The 19,545-nt window shown below is 43.4% G+C and overlaps 1 protein-coding gene across 1 annotated transcript; it reads right to left on the reverse strand.

Annotated features, from left to right (window-relative positions):
• Positions 1–4,422: 4,422 nt before the first annotated feature.
• LOC103089909 (ATP synthase F(0) complex subunit C1, mitochondrial) lies at positions 4,423–4,833 on the reverse strand. Its single transcript, XM_082931377.1, has one exon. It carries the CDS (start codon positions 4,831–4,833, stop codon positions 4,423–4,425), a length of 411 nt encoding a protein of 136 aa, XP_082787503.1.
• Between the last annotated feature and the right edge of the window lie 14,712 nt (positions 4,834–19,545).

Consider the following 19,545-nt stretch of genomic DNA (forward strand, 5'->3'; position numbering starts at 1 on the left):
ACTGATCAACTGGACAAAATGCTTGTTGACCAAACTGTGGTTAAGCTTCTCTCTTTCCTCCAGGCCTCTGAACTTTGGCTGACTCTCAGCCTGAGCCAGCATACAGCCCTTCCTGAGAATTCAATTGGACACTAAAATTTGAATTTCATACAGTTTTCACTTGTCACAAAATATTATTCTTCTCTTGATTTTTTTCCCAGCCATTAAAAAATGTAAAAATCATTCTTAGCTTTAAGAGTGTATAAAAGCAGGCAGCAGGCTAAATTTGACCTGTTTGCCAACCTCTGCTCTAGATATTCTAATGAAAAAGTTTATTGTGGAAAGGAAGAAAGTCTCCCTGGTGAAGTTTTCGGATCTGTGTGATTGGGAAAGCATATTTACCATCGCTGAGACCTGTTTGGGGACAAGATATTCGGTTTCTTTTAAAATTTCAAATAACATTTTTAAAGGGCTTGAGGTTTTTCTTTTTTTTCAAAAGGAGCATGGGTTCCCATAGGTTGAGAAACATTCCTCACCACAATCACCTCACACCCAATAGGATGGCCACTATCAAAAAAAACCCCATAAAATATTGTATTTTACAATATGTCCTTGTATTGGCAAGGATGTGGAAAAACTGGAACCCTGTGCACTGTTGATAGGAATGTAAAATGGCACAGCTGCTGTGGGAAACAGTATGGCAGTTCCTCAAAAAGTTAAGCACAGAATTATCATATGATTCAGCAATACCAGTTCTGGATATGTACCCAAAAGAACTGAAAGCAGGGTCTCGAAGAGATTTCCCTGTTCGTAGCAGCATTACTCACAAAAACCAAAAGGTAGAAGCAACTCAAATGTCCATCAATAGATGAATGGATAAAGAAAATGTGGTAAACACATACAGCGGAATATTATTCAGTCTTTAAGAAGAAGGAAATTCTGTCACACGCTATCATGTGATGAATCTTGAGGACATTATGCTAAACGAAACAAGTCAGTCACAAAAGACAAATACTGTATAATTTCACTTTTATGAAGTACCCAGAGTTGTCAAACTGATAGAAAAAGAAAGTAGAATGGTAGTTGACAGGGGCTGAGGGGAAGGAGAGATAGGGAGTTGTTTCATGGGTATAGAGTGTCAGTTTTGCAAGATGAAAAAGTTCTGGAGATGGGTTGCACAGCAATGTGAATATACATAACACCACTGAATCGTACACTTATAAATGATTACAATGGTAAATTTTATGCTATGTGTATTCAACCACAATTTTTTAATCCAATTATTTAAAAGGAAGAAACAAACGAAGAAAGATGCCCCCAGAGTAACAGAGAATCAACCTGTGCCGCCTTCTAGGTGACAAAACTGTGAGTATATGAAGACAGTTATTGTGCTCCCACAAACCTTCGCTCTTTCGAGCCAACTGCCCGCTTCATCAGCTCATCCCCATATGACAGGCTGCTCAGACCCTTTGTTCCCCTCCATTGTGTTCCTTTTAATGCTCTCTAGTTGTTGTTGCTGGGGGTTGGGGGTGCTGAATTCCAAGACAGAAGACCATGATCCACGTGTGGTCTAATCGGGATAGAATGAATACTTTGGAACTGTTTCTTGCTATATAATCCAGCAGACCCTGGACTTCCATCAAAGTGTCCTGAAAATGCCATCTACTAAAACCCCAGGCCCGTTTTGGGCAAGCTTCTTTCCCCGTTTGGTACATGGGCCTTTAAACCTAAATGAAGAATTTTTAATACATTTCTATTCTAATTAAGTTCATGTCTTGCCTCAGCTGTGTTAAATTAAATTAAACTGAACCACTTCTAAGAAGCAAAGAATTAAAAAAAAGTAAAAATAAAAAACTACTAGATTTCATGGTCTAAGTAAAAAAAGACCAAATCTGAAAGTCACATGAATCTCCCTTCCCAGCTTTTCAACTGTTCTTCACATGATAAATTTCAACAACTGAGCTTTCTTAGATCAAGATTGAGACAAAAATATCACATACATGGCAAATCAGTTTTGTTTAGTGTGCCTGCATTTGACTGGTAGTGGCTGCCTGCAGCACTGTGTTTAGCAGGAATCTGGAGCCACAGTGAAGGCACAGCAGGGAAGATGCAGGGATAGATTTAAGGTGTCTGTCAAAGACAGAGGTAGGGAGAGAGAGGCAAGTATGCCACTAATTTCCCAGCAAGGCGCCATGGGTTTTACTGTGGTTGAATTTCTGCCAAAGATCCTGTGATTGAAATCTAGAGGCTGTTAGCAGGGAGTGGTTCAATTGCTCTTAATTGTCATTACCCTGTGGTAGGAAATAAAGCTAGAAAAGGAAACATAATATCTGTAATTCCCTCAGACTTTAAAGGACATCTGCACCTACTGGGTGCAGATTCTGTTTTGTTCCCTCCCACCCAGTTCCGAGCCAGAGTCTAAACAGAAACAGGAAACATAATTCTAAAGGAAGCCAAAGACAGAGAAGACGTCATGATGTTATTTTTAATTATCAATAATATATAAAACATATGTATGTGAAAATATTCTTTCAATTTTATATGAAATTTGTATGTGGGGTGTGTGTGTGTGTGCATGAATCTAGCCTCACTAAGAAAGACATACACCTTGTACCATACACCATATACAAGGACATATAAAATCACAGCAGAAATACATAGGAAAAGGACCGACTAGTCTCAATATCATCTGTATTGCCAGCTGTTATATTTAAAGATATTCAGAGTATTTTTATGTTATGAGGCAAACAATGGCCCCCGAGCCAAATGTGGTCTGTCGCCTGTTTTTATACAGCCTGTGAGCTAAGAATGTTTTTTCTTTCTTCTAAATTGTTGGGGGAAAAAAAGAAGAATTTTTCATGATATGTGACAAGTATATGAAATTCAATTTTCAGGGTTCATAAACAAATTTTAGTACTGGAACAGACCAACACTCATTCCTTTACATGTTATCTCTTGTTGCTTTTGCTCTGCAACCCTCAAGTCGAGTCATTTTGACAAAGACTGAATGGCCCACAAAGCCAAAATATTCACTGTCTGGCCATTTACAGAAAAAGTTCTGAGGGAAAGTGGCCATGATCATGTCTAGGACTTAGTTTCTTTTACAGATTCAGCATTGAAACCTCGATTTTGGATCCAAAAGTAGGTAAGATTTCAAGCAACTTGGGGTTTGTACTTACCCATGTAATTTTATTATAATACATCTTCATCTAAAACAATTTAATAAATAATAGATCGGTCTGATTGTTTTGACAAAATATCAAAATACAAGTGGTTGTTTTAATTAACGTATTAAATATTAAATTTTTATTAATTAAATATTACATTTAAGTTTTTAATTTTAAAAATTATGATAACAACCATTTTCTTTTTAAGTAGTAAACAGCAAATAGCCTAACACCTGGCATATACTGGGCATTCAATGAATGTTGGTTGCATTTAATTAAAATAAATCTTCTATTTCAATTCATTAAATAAAGCAGATATTCCAAAGGCTATTATTTTCAGAGCCTGCTCTAGCAAAGGAGTCAGCCACCATCACTCATGTTTTGGCAGAGACTCAAAGTCAGGCAGAGGAGTGGAAAAGCTTTATGGTGGAAAAAAGGGAAGACCTGAGGCATGCCCCTGACTGAAGGCTGTTGGCATGGGAAGCTGCAGGCAGGCTAACTAGAAGTGGAGCACCTTATGTGATTAGTTAGGGGAGCATATTTGGCTTTCTCCAATCGGTCCAAAGTTGAAAGTAGGGGCAAAAATTAGAGAAGCTGTCAGTTATTAATCAAGTCTTGACCATTTGGGGCCAGTTGCTACGGGAGCTGTTTGGTTTTCTGGACTGGTTGCTGTAGATAGAAGATCAGAGTTATATTTTCATATATGGTCTATTTGTATATTAGTCTGTCAAATGCAAAAGACTAAAATTCACTTCAATCCCACAAACATTTACACAACCACCATCTATCTACATGGCAGGAACTGCATCGAATGCTAGGAATAAAAAGATGAAGAGGACGTGGCCACGGCCCTACACTGAGGGGGAGGGCCTATAAAAGAACCTATTAGGAGAACAGTCCATCTCCTTATCGCTTGCAGACATGAATTAAAGCTTTTGTTAAATGAACTATTGACCTAGAACCCTCCAAAAGAAATTTCACTGCCTTCAAGGTAATGCAAGGCCCTTAGAGTTAGGAAATAAATGGTTTTCATATCTGTCTAGGTGTCAAGACAATATTCTCAAAGCTTACCCAGCAAAATGAGAAATCCATGAAATTTCTTTACTTAACATTTTTTAAAATTTAAGTTCTGCCATTTTTTCAAATGAAGTCTTTTTTTTTTTTTTTTTTTTTTTTAGGGAAACACTGTGTTTAATGGTAAAGCTTAGCACACTCTAGTACCAGGCACAGCCTGGAGTCGAAGCAGCAGGGGTGGATAGGTGACCTCCATGGAGCCTCACATGGCAAAGAGGATGAGGAAGGTGACCATCAAACAGAAGAGCCCCATAGCCTCAGACAGGGCAAGGCCCAGAATGGCATAGGAGAAGAGCTGCTGCTTCAGAGACGGGTTCCTGGCATAGCCAATGATCAAACTGCCAAACACTGTTCCAATGCCGGCCCCTGAACCAGCCACACCAACTGTGGCAGCCCCAGCACCAATAAACTTGGCCACTGTGTCAATGTCCCGGGAGACAACACTGGTCCGGAACTCTCGCCTGGCCACCTGGAGTGGGACACTGCTGTAGGAAGGCTGTTCAGATGGGATCTCTGGCCTACTCAGGAAGGAGGCAGACACAGGCCTGCTCAGACCCCTGGTACAAGAGCGGATCAGAGCAGGAGGAATGAGTAGTGCCCCGGTGGTCTGCATTTTTTCGGTCTGCACTCCCACTGCCCTGCTGCCCCTGCTTGGAACACAGCACTCGCCCAGCTCAAGGTGACTGACTCTCAAATGAAGTCTTTGATTCACTGTTGCTTCCACTCTCACAAACCAAAAAAGTGAAAACTATAAAAAATTAGACTAAGCTAAGGTGCACCAGCTTCCCAAAACCAGTCTGCTGATTTTTTTAGAAACATATTCTTGAATAATGAATGGCACCAGCCAATCAGCAATGTTATAGCCCTCTGTCCCAATCCCAGTTTTCTACCTAGAGCCCTGCTCCTCCCTCCTCACTGTACTTAGGGCTGCTTCCTTCCTTTGTTCTTCTGAGATCTTACAAGTCCTGCTGGGTTCACTGAGGCTTATCAATGGCATCCATCACTTCTGCCTCATTTTATTGGCCAGAGCAAGTCACACAGCCAATACCTCCACCTCCTCCTCTTCCAGCCCCCTTCCTCCCACCAGTGCCTCCCACTGATCTAACACAATGGGAAGCCAGAGGACAGGAGCCTGTTGATGCAGCCTCCCAAACTAGGGTTGCCAGGTTTAATAATAACAATAATATAATAATATACAATGGAATATTAGCCATTAAAAAGAATGAAATCATGCCAACTGCAGCAACATGGATGGACCTGGAGATTATCATACTAAGTGAAGAAGTCAGTCAGGCAGAGAGAGACAAATATCATATGATATCACTTATATGCGGAATCAAAAACAAAAAAGATACAAATTAACTCATTTACAAAACAGAAACAGACTCACAGACTCAGAGAACCAAACTTATGGTTACCAGGGGGGAAGGGGAAGGGGAAGGGATAGATTGGAAGTTTGGGATTGACATGCACATACTGCTATATTTAAAACAGATAACCTCAGGAATTCCCTGGTGGTCCCGTGGTTAGTACTCTTGCGCTTCTACTGCAGGCGGCCCGGGTTTGATCCCTGGTTGGGGAACTAAGATACCACAAGCCTCGTGGCGTGGCCAAAAAAAAAAAAAATAGATAACCAACAAGGCCCTACTGTATGGCACAGGGAACTCTGCTCAATGTTCTATAATAACCTAAATGGGAAAAGAATTTGAAAAAGAACAGATACATGTATATGTATAACTGAATCACTTTGCTGTACACCTGAAACTAACACAACATTGTTAATCAACTATACTCCAATATAAAATAAAAATAAATTAAAAATACAGGAGCCCAGATATATTTAAATTTCTGATAAACAACAACACAACATGTTAATCAACTATACTCCAATATAAAATAAAAATAAATTAAAAATACAGGAGCCCAGATATATTTAAATTTCTGATAAACAACAAATACCTTTCTGGTATAAGTATGTCCCAAATATTGCATGAGACACACTTATACTAAAAACCTGTTTCTTTACTAAAGTTCAAATTCAAATTAAACTGGGCCTCCTGTATTTCATCTACATCCCAGGCCACAGAGCAGGATAAAGAAGAGTAGAGCTTCCAGTAGTGATACCGAGTCCAGCCGCTTTGGCCACTGTGTGGGTCACTGCAGCTTCGTCACTCACCCTGACTTGTCCAAGGATAGGAACTTCATGATGTCCAATTCTGGGACTATGAGATCCTTTACTGGGACGTGGCTGGAGGCTGTACGCTGCTGAGGAATCACTATGAGAGCTGAGAACGGGAGTAGGCCACCTACACCTGCGTGCTGGACTTCCATGTCTATGGCATGTGGCCAGATGGCTCAGACGGAACCGACATCACTCCCTGTGCTGCTCCCACAACGAGCGTACGGTGACTGCGTCAGACGACTTCCGCCAAGCGGACCTCTTCCAGTACCTGTGCGCGTGCGCCAAGGCGCCGAGCCTCTTGGACTGGGGTCACGGCAGCCACGTGACCAGCGTCCGGTTCACGCACAACGACTCGCACCTCCCCTCGCTGGGCGGCAAGGACACCAGCAGCTTACAGGGAGGAGTGCTGGGTGCTGGGGGCTTGGGGCCGGCGCCCACTACGCCCTCTCGAACCCCCTCCCTGTCCTCTGCTTCCTCTCTCGACATCTGACAGCTGCCTAATGGAACCCACCAGCCCTGCAGCCTGGCCCCATCACCCAAATCCCCCAGGACCTGGCCGACCATGTCCTTGCATTTACCTGGAGGGGGCGAACGGCACCCCTGCACACACTGTATAGACTCGCTGGCTGAGCCGGGCAGCCCCAGCCTGGGCCCTGATTCCCGGTAACTGCTTAGGGGCGACAAACTAAAAGCAAAGTTTAAAAAAAAAAAAGTGGAGGTGGATGGCCGGGGTGGGGAGAGAGGGGGGCACAAAATAAGACTCTTCAGAACAGCATGCATGTGCCTTTTGTTAATAATCCTATTCTACCGGTTTCCCTTTCTCCTTGTTGGTTCTAATTTTCTCAGGTCAGCTTTTGTTTCTATCAGTACTAACTATAGAGAAAAATACCAGTCATGTCCATGAGAAAGAAATGCCGCCCCACCTGCTGATGACAGAAATCACCACAAGCTAGGCCTCTCCTCCAGCTGCAGAAAAGCAGCGAGGACTCTGTCGCAAAATTGCCCTTGCAGGTGGTTTTTCTACCAAGGAAGTTGTCTAAGACACCCCGACTATGAAAGTAAACTTTCACCTCTTAAAGTCTGATCTCCTTTCTTAATAATGTATTGCCCTTGTAATGATATTTAAATTGATATTTTGTTTTCTGGAAGGTACAAATATTTGGAAATTTTCTTTAAGCTGGGAAAAGATTGACAACACTTTCCTTTCCTCCCACATGCACAAGCTAATATCAAACCTATGACTCTCGCTAGATTTTTTTACTTAAAGAGTTTTAACGTCTGTATTAAGATTAGAATTAATAATAGTATCTGTCTCATTGTGAAAGTTAAATGGGCTAATGCCTGGGAAGTAGTTACCGATTACACATAATAAACTCACCTATTTCAGACTGGCTATCGAACTCTCAAACGAAGTTTGTGCACCTGTGCATTAGAACAGAAACTCAGAAAGTGGAACAAACAAAACTAGGAGAGACATTACACACGGCCAGTGTGGGGCAGGCCCAGTGCCCAGCCCTGGGAGAGAGAGAAGCCAGGTGGAGGAGCCTAGTCCCCGGGGCCTGTCTAAGCTTCATCAAGGGCATGAGTGGGCCCCAGCAGGAAGGCAAAAATGGTGACCGGGAGGCTATAAAACACAAAACAAGGACAAGCCGGCAGGCCACATCTGACAACAGGAAGTTGGGCCTCTTCTCTAAAATAATTTATATGATTACAAGTTATGTTATAAACTAAAACTAATTTTTAACATTCTGCAATGTCTTTGCATCTTTTAGCTTGTATTATTCTTATTTTACCATCTTTGGAGCATTTTAAGGAATTTTAAACAAATTCATCTAATGAGTCTTCAGACAATGTGCTTAATAACAATTATTATCATAGACAGCCTTCCTTAAGCACCTTCTATGTGTTGGAGGATATGTTAAATGCAGCACTTAGCTGATTGTTCAGAGCAGGGCTTCTGATGATGTCCCAGATTCAAAACCCAGCTGCACAATTAATAGCTGTATGATGCTGGGAGATTATCTCACCTATTTTTTAGGTTCTTCATCTGTGAAATGGGTGAAGATAATAAGAAATTTGCCATCGAAATCTCTATATAAAATGCAGGCCCTAGTACATATCAACACCTGTTAGCATGTCATCACTGTATAGTCATGTCATCATTATAACAGTGAAGTCAAGCTTGGATTAATCCCATTTTATGTTCAGGGAGGTTAAGCTACCTGTCCAACTTTATGCAGGTTCAAATCTAGGTCTTTCTGACTCAGACCCACGCATGTTCTTAACCACTGTACTATGTCAAACTCCCACCATTTATCAAATCTGAGCATTTTGAAAATGACAGAATTGTTTTAGATCTGTGCACATTTACTTTGTCTATTTTTTAACATTTGAAGAACATTTTTTGCCAGTTTGTCCAAAGGGCTATTTATTTAAAATGGAACTAGGGTCACAACAGACTATGAAGCCATGGCCTGAAAAACAAAGGACCAATCACCAGTTCTGCTGTATGAAGGGGGGCTGGGCCCCAGCAACCAGGGGGTGCCCAGTGGCATCCTAACCAGGACATGAGGTCAAAGCAGGAGAAGCAGCAGTGCCCAACTGAGACCAGGGCGTTTACACTTCCTCTGGTCCCCACAGTAACAATTAAATACATGTGTGATTATCCAGCAACTTGGAAACTGTGAGATAGACATGTTAAATGACTTACCCTTTAAGTAAATGCTGCAGCAGGACTTGTACTAGAGCTTAAGGTGTGGGGCATGGAGTGGAAGAAAGGAAGGGGCAGACCACACAACAGAGAACACCTCAGAGGTGACCAAGGTGGTTGCAGGTGGAACACTGCATCTACACCCATGAGCTGTGGGGAACTCCTGGTGCCTTCTCTAGGTTGAAAGGATCTCAGCCAAAGTGGAACACACCCGGGTCCAGTTGGAGCATGAGCTGCCTCTGGGGTCTCCCTCCAAGCTAGGGGCTGCTGCCCCAGCCGGCAAATGCAGTTCTTAGAGGAAGGAGGTAGCAAGTGCAAGTGAAGGTAAAGTAAAGAGAGAGACAGCTCTGTGGGGATCAGACCCCAGTCTGATACCTAGCAACCAGAGCAAACCCAACATGACCCCAGAGCACGACCTCAATTCTGCAGCTGTCTCAGGCTGCAACTTGGAGACGCCAACTCTGCACTGCAGGTGAAGACAGTGAAGCACCCAACTTCACTTAGCCCATGAACAGAGTAGGGGAAAATACTTGGGTTCTATATCAGCTGTGAGCATAACAGGAAAACCTGACCAACAGCGGCTTGCTTAACCACAAATGCATTGAACCGAGAGACTGGAGATAAAAGCTTGTCAGCGGGCGGGTCTTTGCTTTCTCCACCCACCCCCAGCTCTGGGGCACAGGAGCATCCCCTCCTCCCGGCCCAGGTTCCCACGCAGCCGGGGTGGGTGAGCTTAGGGGGAGGGTGCTACACTGTTGGCGATCAGGATAAGCCTTCCTGTCCCTGCCTTATCCAAAAGGAAAGGCTCCAGCGTCTTGCGAGCCTGGCGCCTGAAGCTTCATTGACCCCCCTGGGAGTGGCCAGCATTATGCTAGACCCTGGCAAAATCCGACTATAGACAAAGCAAGGTTCCTCCCCTCTTAAGGAAAAGTCCTCTTTCACCCTGCGCCTCCTTGTAATAGCAGCTCTGGGTTCCTACTTCCCTACGTAACAAAGTTTCATCCAAGAATAGGCTACCAGTGGCTGCAACTGCCTCATCTCCCACCACCTTTTAAGAATTTTTCTTTAATTTAAAAAAAACGTAGAGACTTCCCTGGTGGCGCAATGGTTAAGAATCTTCCTGCCAATGCAGGGGACATGGGTTCGATCTCTAGTCCAGGAAGATCCAACATGCCGTGGAGCAACTTAAGCCCTTGTGCCACAGCTACTGAGCCTATGCTCTAGAGCCTGGAAGCCACAACTACGGAGCCTGTGTGCCATAATTACTGAAGCCCTTGCGCCTAGAGCCCGTGCTCCGCAACAAAAAGAAGCCACCGCAATGAGAAGCCTGCGCACTGCAACAAGAGTAGCCCCCACTGGCCACAACTAGAGAAAGCCTGCGCACAGCAACCAAGACCCAACGCAGCCAAAACTAAAATAAATAAACAAATAAAATACTTTTTTAATGTAGAAAAGTAAAACAAAGCAAAACCACAAACGTATTATTTATCTCATCTTAGAAAATATCTGGAGATAGGTAGTTCCAAGATTGTTCAGCTTTTCTGTACTTGTGTTGGCCTTCTCAGGATCACAAGATGGCTGCCAAAACACCAAGCATTGCATAGTCACATAATAACAATCCAAGCAGGAAGGAAGAGGACTGGTGGGAAAGAGCCTTCTCTTAGTACATACTTCTTTTTTGTTAGGCAGAAAACTTGTCCCTAGAAATCACCTAGCAAATGTCCCCTCCTACGCCAGCGCCAGGTCATATGCCCAGTTCCCTAAAACACTAGCAAAGAGAAATGAGATCCCATGATTAGCTTAAGCCAATCCTGATTCCTCACCTGGGGCTGGGAATCGCCTCCCAAACAAAATCGGGCTTCTTTTAACAAGACTAGGCCAGCAGCAGTGGCTCCATCTCCTACTCCCAACCTACCCATTACCCCTCCCCAAGAAGTCAGTCCTTGATTTATCAAATCCATTTGGCCTACTCACAGAAGAAAAGAAGAGAGCTCTTCTTAATGAGTGTGGAGGCACTTTGTGTGAAGGCCAGTTTCTGCTAACTATACCACGGAATCTTGCCACAAACATAACCAGTGGCACCCAGGTGGCGTGGCTCTCCATGGGAAGGCTCTGCTTCCCTCACACCCAAGGACTCAGCACTTTGATACATCTCAAAACAGACCAGTTCCTCAGCAAATTTACTGGTCATGGACATTTCACTGAAGAGTCCATAGAAGCAGACACAGAGGAGTGGAGAACCTCAGTGCACAGCCCTTCACCCCAACAATTCTCCCTTGAAACACACCCCTCCAGACCTACCTCCCTGGTAACTCACCACCTCCCCTCTGCCCTTCCTTCACACACCCTCAACAGAAATCGCCCTGAGTAGTCTTTCTTGCCTTCAGCCCACTTTATCCACTCAGCCAAAGGCCCAACAGCCATTCCTGGGTTTGGAACCAAATATTATTCCTCAAGCAAAGCAATTAAAATTATTCAATATTATGTATTGTTGATAAGTAGGATGAGTAGGAGAGCAAGGGATAAAGGGTGGAGATTAAGCCGAGTAATTTCTGATAGACAATATTGCAAAGAGAGCATTTATTGTTATATCTTCCAGCAGGTGTTTGTTTTTAGGTCACCTAAGAGTAGCTAAGTTCAACAATTAAAATTCCTGGGACTTCCCTGGTGGCGCAGTGGTTGGGAATCCGCCTGCTGATGTGAGGGATGCGGGTTCGAGCCCTGGTCCGGGAGGATCCCTCATGCTGTGGAGCAGCTCAGCCCATGCACCACAACTACTGGGCCTGAGCTCTAGAGCCCGCAAGCCACAACTACTGAGCCCGAGTGCCACAACTACTGAAGCCCACGTGCCTAGAGCCCGTGCTCTGCAACAAGAGAAGCCCACGCACCACAACGAAGAGTGGCTCCCGCTCGCTGCAACTAGAGAGAGAGCCTGCACGCAGCAACGAAGACCCAACACAGCCAAATATAAATAAATATATATATTAAAAAATAAAAATGAAAAAAAATTCCTGGCTCTGTGAGATGAAAAAGTATACCCAAAGTAAGAACAAATCAAAGTCAGTTAGGGTTGTCATACCTTATTTTCATTAGCCCTAATTTCATGTTCAAACTTTTTCTTATACGTGTGTGTGTGTTAAATATAAAGAAAAATTAGCCAAATGGACCCAATTCCCCAAACCTCTCAAGAGCTTGCTATGGTGAAACCAATTTTACAGGCGTCTGTCTGTCTTACATAGACAGCCAGTTATTCGGATCTCTCTAGAATCCTGATTGTACCTTAGGGTTTGCCATGTTTCCTTTCCCCCTGTTGAGATTCAGGCAGAACAGGCAGGGGATAAAGTATATGAGGTGCTCAAAGAACTATTGACTTTAGTCTTTTGGCTAACTATTGTCTTTAGGCTAAGACAGCTCACAAAGTGGGTGCACTTGCTACCTCACTGAAAATAGGAACTGTGGTTGAACAGAATCGCTGGGGCCATTGATTGAGAATTTTTCAAACAGTGAAATTGGCTCACATGTACCCTTCCTGGTTGCCCTCTAGGAAAGCTGCTCTCACCCTATTTCAGTTTCAGTTTCCCTTTGCTGTATGAAACACACACATGCACACATGCAGCAAAACTTAGCAGCTTAAAATTATAACAATTTATCGTCTCTCCTAAGTCTGGAAGACTGTGTCTCAGGTCACTCATGCAGCCAACATTCAGCTGGGAGCTGGCAGGAACCCCAGTTCCCCTCTACATGGCCTTTCTTTTCATGTGCTATCTCCAACTCTGGCTCCTCCCAGGTGGCCTCTCTCCAACAGGGAAACCTAGACTTCAATAGAGCATGGTAGTTGGGTTCCAAGAGAGAACGTTCCAGAAGACAAACCCCAACACACAACCGTGTATCCAGCTTCTGCTTATACCACGCCTGATATTGTCCCATTGGCCAAAAAGGTCACAGGGCCAGTGTGGGAGGAGACTCCACAAGTGGTTCAATGGAGGTCCTGTTGAAACTGTCTGTCACAACCTTAAAGCACCAATTTCTGTACGCACCTCTCTTTCAAGCATAATACTCTTTCTAGATGGGACAATTGTGAGACCCTATGGGCTAAAGATTCTGAGTCAACAGAAACAGCACTGTAACAATGAGTACAGAATTGAGTTAAAGAGGATTTTAGAATATGTGTTAAGATTTGGTACTCGGTACTACCAAAAAAAAATCATATTAATAAGGGTCAGTGAAAATATAAATCGAAAGCATTTAATCAGAAAGTTTTAATTTTTTTTTTTTTCTTTTGGCTGTGTTGAGTCTTCGTCGCTGTTCACGGGCTTTCTCTAGTTGCGGTGAGCGGGGGCTACTCTTTGTTGCAGTGGCTTCTCTTGTTGCGGAGCACAGGCTCTAGGCACACAGGCTTTAGTAGTTGTGGCTCGTGGGCTCTAGAGCTCAGGCTCAGTACTTGTGGCTCACAGGCTTTGTTGCTCCGCAGCATGTGGGATCTTCCCGGACCAGGGCTCGAACCCGTGTCCCCTGCATTGACAGGCAGATTCTTAACCACTGTGCCGCCAGGGAAGTCCCAGAAAGTTTTAAATTATTGAGTCTGGAAGGTAGTGGGTGTGCCTAAATTGAAACTTGTCTTCAGAAATGCTTCTCTGATCTCCTCTTTCCTTAAGTTAGTACTTAATTCATCCATTTTGTTAATCTTTAAGTGTTTATGAAGCACCTGGCATCACTACATGTTAAGGCTTTGGGCTGGGCCCTACTCCATCTCCCACCTTCTCCTACCTGGACTCTGGCAGTGGCCCAATAGCTGGTCTCTCCACCCCAACCACATGTGTTTGTTTGAAAACACAAATCTAATCCCATTTTGTTTCTGCTTTGAGAACCTCTGACACTATTAAAATTTAACCTTTAAAGTGGATTTCTCATCTATTTTCTGTTAAAGTATCATTTTTCATAAAGGATAAAATCATGACTCAGACAAATATAAAGTAAGCACATGTCAAAGATTTTACTTAGCCATGAATTAATGAGGAACTTATAAGGCATTAAAACCCAATTCAAAGGAGTGTCCACAGAGCAGACACATACACAGGCACTCAGAAATGCCGAAAGGAATTCGTTAACAGATGCAAAACTAGATGCTTCCAACTGTAGGGTCTGGGGTGTTGAGGAGGCAGGGAATCAATTGCAACTCTGCCAGACAAAATTCGTTTTCATTTCTATAGACAAGAATCATTTGCACTGCTATCAGAGTTACATAACTTACAATGTGTAAAAAATGGTCAAAGACACTGAAAGGTGCAGAGCACTATAGAACCAGATGATATGGAAGAGGGCACAAGTCAATGCCCAGCATTCTACTGATATGACACCTCGTAATCTTTTCTTTTCCTTTCCTATTTCAAAGTCTTTGACAATTTTTTTACACTTTCCAGCCTTGGCAGCAGTGCCTCTAGCCCTCCACTCTAAACTGTAGCCATACTGTGTTCCTCATAATTACTCTGGAAAGCCCCAAGCACTTCTGACCACATTCCTGGGCATTTTCTGCATCCTCTGCATGGAGTGGACCCATCTTTATTTGGAGATCTATCCATAATTTTTTTTTAATTCCGCATATACTTCCTTCTACGCCAATAATAGGCCTGGCAGTGAGGATTCAGAAGTGAAGGAAACAGACGAGTTCCCAGCCTAGACTGGGAATTGTACTTTGGGTGTTGCCGTTCACCTTGAATCATCAGGACTTCAGGAAATACTCTGATGTCTAACCATTGTGTAACTGTGAGTGGTGATGGGGCTTCCCTTGCAGTACACGGACATTTCCGCTGTTCATCATTCTGAGTTAAGAGGAGCCCTCAAAGGAGACTGAGGAGGAACATTCAGAGAAGGCGTAGGATCAGGACAGACCAGGACAGGCAACCAGAGGAAGTCGGATGGTGGTCAACAACACAACCACCATGGAGAGGTCCAATAAGAATATGATTAAATATGCCCATGTGTTCTAGAAACTGCCCTTTGCAGAGTGTTTCAATGGAAAGATGGAAGCAGAAATCATATTACTCTGGCTATAAAATGAAATTGGGTTATAGAATTTTAGAGATTGGCTGTGGTTTTTTCTTTCGAAGGAATACGGATTCTACTGTGGAGCTAGAAAGTGGAGGATCATGGGAAGAGGAAGTGTAGTGTAGGCTAAGTCATCCCCCAAAGAAAATCAGCTATACTGCAATAGAGAAAAAGCACTGGATATGGAGGCAAAAACTTACATTCAAACCCTGGTTACAAGATTCGGGGCTTGTTTTGCAATCTCTTTAGACCTTAGTAAAATTGGAATAGTAATACCTTGAAATATCTTTCAATGACATAATCTTTATAAAAGAACATAGTACAAAGCTTAATACATCCTATCTGCCCAATATGTGTTATTTTAAGCCTCAGCGAGAGAGCAACTACTACCCTAGGTAATCAGGTCAATAATCTTGACAAATACCCATTGCATTCCTTGAGGTTTTTGTTTTGTTTTGTTTTTATATCCTGTCTGAGTGGGGTTTCAGAAGTGAAGAGTAAGGGACTTCCCTGGTGGCGCAGTGGTTAAGAATCCACCTGCCAATAGGGGACACGTGTTCTAGCCCTAGTCCAGGAAAGATCCCACATGCCATGGAGCAACTAAGCCCGTGCACCACAACTACTGAAGCCCACGCGCCTAGAGACCGTGCTCCACAACAAGAGAAGCCACTGCAATGAGAAGCCCGTGCACCACAACCAAGAGTAGCCCCCGCTCGCCACAATTAGAGAAAGCCCATGCACAGCAACGAAGAGCCAACACAGCCAAAAATAAATAAATCAATAATTAAATTATTATTTTTTTAAGTGAAGAGTAAAAGAGCACGCTGTCCAAATGCTTTGAACACTTTGTTAATAAGAGTTTGTTTCAGGATCTGTTTCTAAATAAGGACCTGGGAGATGATCCTGCTTTGCTCTGATTTACCTTACTAAAGAGCAAGGCCCAAGAAAGAGACCCCAGAGCAGACCCTAGAAACCAGGTCTCCTGAGAATTGTCCACTGCCCTTTCCACCTTACTAATTAGACCCCAGAAAGATTCTGTGATGGACTTGAATGGGAAATATGAACAGTTTCCTTTTATCACCAAGGAGACAAAGCAACAAAGAACCAAAGCATCTTGCAGTAGAGTTGATACAAACCCCATGCCTCCTATGACTAACATTCCACCCACCACCCTCTCCCAAACCCACCACTCCCACCCCCCAGAGGAAGAATTAACTACTTGGAACAGATGAGTTTAGGTTTCTCTTCTGTCCTAAAGAGGGGAAAACAACTTCACTTTCTCTCCTCTAGACAGCATCCTAATTTGTCTCCACTTGGCCACATAGATCAGGACAAGAGCTTTTGAAATTAATGATGCTTTTCTAAGAGTAATTTCTTCTGCTCTAATCACATGCTAGTTCTTGCTGCTCACGGGGCTCAGCATTAAGACTGCCTAAAGGAATCAGCAAACTGCCAGAAATGCACTGCTCTCAAGCTCCCAGGTTGCTTAATAAACGATGATGAGTCACCCTAAGCCAGATAGTCACCTCACACACATCTCTCAAAATGTGAGCTTTCACATCGATATGCTCCCTAGGATGCAAATCAAAATATGGGGCTGATGACTTCCCTGGTGGCACAGTGGTTAAGAATCCGCCTGCCAATGAAGGGGACAAAATGTTCAAGCCCTGGTCCGGGAATATCCCACATGCCACGGAGCAACTAAGCCTGTGTGCCACAACTACTGGGCTTGTGCTCTAGGGCCCACAAACCACAACTACTGAGCCTGTGCTCTAGAGCCCACATGCCACAACTACTGAAGCTCGCGTGCCTAGAGCCCATGCTCCACAACAAGAGAAGCCACCACAATGAGAAGCCCACGCACTGCAACAAAGAGTAGCCCCCACTCGCTGCAACTAGAGAAAGGCGGCGCAGCAACGAAGACCCAATGCAGCCAAAAAAAATAAATAATTTTTTTTTGCGGTATGCGGGCCTCTCACTGTTGTGGCCTCTCCAGTTGCGGAGCACAGGCTCCGCACGCGCAGGCTCAGCGGCCATGGTTCACGGGCCTAGGAGCTCTGCAGCATGTGGTATCTTCCCGGACCAGGGCACGAACCCGTGTCCCCTGCATCGGCAGGGAGACTCTCAACCACTGCGCCACCAGGGAAGCCCAATAATTTTTTTTCTTTTTTAAAGAGATCATCTGGGGCTTCCCTGGTGGCACAGTGCTTGGGAGTCCGCCTGCCAGTGCAGGGGACATGGGTTCGAGCCCTGGTCCGGGAAGATTCCACATGCTGCGGAGCAACTAAGTCCATGCGCCACAACTACTGAGCCTGCGCTCTACAGCCCGTGAGCCATAACTACTGAAGCCCACGTGCCTAGAGCCCGTGGTCTGCCACAACAAGAGAAGCCACTGCAATGAGAAGCCTGCGCACCACAACGGACAGTAGCCCCCGCTCACCACAACTAGAGAAAGCCTCACGCAGCAACAAAGACCCAATGCAGCCAAAAAAAAATAAAAAAGAAATTAAAAAAGAAAAGTGAGCATTAAAAAAAAATATGGAGCTGAGAAAACTAGGGGCTCAGATTTTTTAGAAACCTTCCCTGCTCATTTTTTTTAATGGATAGGAAATTCACAAAACATACAATTAACCATATTAAAGTATACAGTTCAGTGGTATTTAGTATATTCACAACATTGTGCAACCACCAGCTCTCTCTAGTTTCAAAACGTTTTCATCACCCCATAAAAAACACCCTGTACCCATTAGGTTGTCACTTCCCATCCTCCCCTACTTCATCCCTGATAACCTCTAATCTCTATGGGTTTTCCCAAATCTATGCATTTGCTTATTCTGGATGTATCATATAAAAGAAGTCATGCAATATGTGCCTTTTGTGCCTGGCTTCTTTTACTTCACATGATGTTTTCAAGGTTCATCCATGCTGTAGCATGTATCAATACCTCTTTCCTTTTCGTGGCTGAATAATATTCCATTGTATGGATATACCATTAATTTTCTGTTCATCTATTGATGGGCATTTGGATTGTTTCCACCTTTTGGTTATTATGGATAATGCTCTATGAACATTCTCGTATAAATTTCCGTGAATCCCAACTGTTTTTTTTTTTTGCGGTACGCGGGCCTCTCACCGCTGCAGCCTCTCCCGTTTCAGAGCACAGGCTCTGGACGTGCAGGCTCAGCAGCCATGGCTCACGGGCCCAGCCGCTCTGTGGCATGTGGGATCCTCCCAGACCGGGGCACGAACCCGCATCCCCTGCATCGGCAGGCAGACTCCCAACCACTGTGCCACCAGGGAAGCCCCCCAACTGTTTTTGATACACTTCTTTGCTCCTTCAGCTCATAGAGATCACTTGACTAGAACAACTTCCAAGAAACCCCCAGTAAGAAGAAATAAGATATTCTTAAGAAGAAAGAGATGTTCTTCTTTGTTGTTTTGTTTTCAGTTTGCTACATGATTTTATTGAAAATGTTTAGCATGGTATTGGAGGAACACTATATTCCAAACAGACATGACAGTACCACTATTCCTGGATATTGTTGGCATATAATATAATCTAATTGAATACCGGTAAGTTGGTTGATATAATGTAAGTTTGGGTTCAATGACTTTTGCATGTTCATATTTTCCTGACTCCCTTATTTGACTAGATAAAAGTTGAGTCTCTTTGCATTCAACAGAGTTAGATGTGACCAGAAAATGTCGTCGGTCTCACAGATTCTGGATCAGTGAGGAGCAAGAGATGGGGAAGCACTGAGACCTGCTGCTTACAATCTTTATCAACTGGGTTGGATTGCAACCCTCAAATCTCCTTAAAAATTTGGCCCCTGAGTATGCTAAATCTAGCCTAATTAATTCACAAATGTGTATAAAATACTTTAAAACACAAAAGTAAAAAACAAAACAAAAACAACCCCACAAAAGTAATGTTAAGTAATGATAGAACAATAAATTCAAGCCAGGATCACTCCCTAACACCACACACAAAAATAAGCTCAAAATGGATTAAAGACCTAAATGTAAGGCCAGAAACTATCAAACTCTTAGAGGAAAACATAGGCGGAACACTCTATGACATAAATCACAGCCAGATTCTTTTTGACCCACCTCCTAGAGAAATGGAAATAAAAACAAAAATAAACAAATGGGACCTAATGAAACTTAAAAGCTTCTGCACAGCCAAGAAAACGATAAACAAGACCAAAAGACAACCCTCAGAATGGGAGAAAATATTTGCAAATGAATCAACTAACACAGGATTAATCTCCAAAATTTATAAGCAGCTCATGCAGCACAATAACAAAAAAAAAACAACCCAATCCAAAAATGGGCAGAAGACTTAAATAGACATTTCTCCAAAGAAGATATACAGACTGCCAACAAAC

This window comes from Lipotes vexillifer, unplaced genomic scaffold, assembly GCF_000442215.2.
Source record: "Lipotes vexillifer unplaced genomic scaffold, Lipotes_vexillifer_v1.1 scaffold150, whole genome shotgun sequence".
Taxonomy (NCBI): domain Eukaryota; kingdom Metazoa; phylum Chordata; class Mammalia; order Artiodactyla; family Lipotidae; genus Lipotes; species Lipotes vexillifer.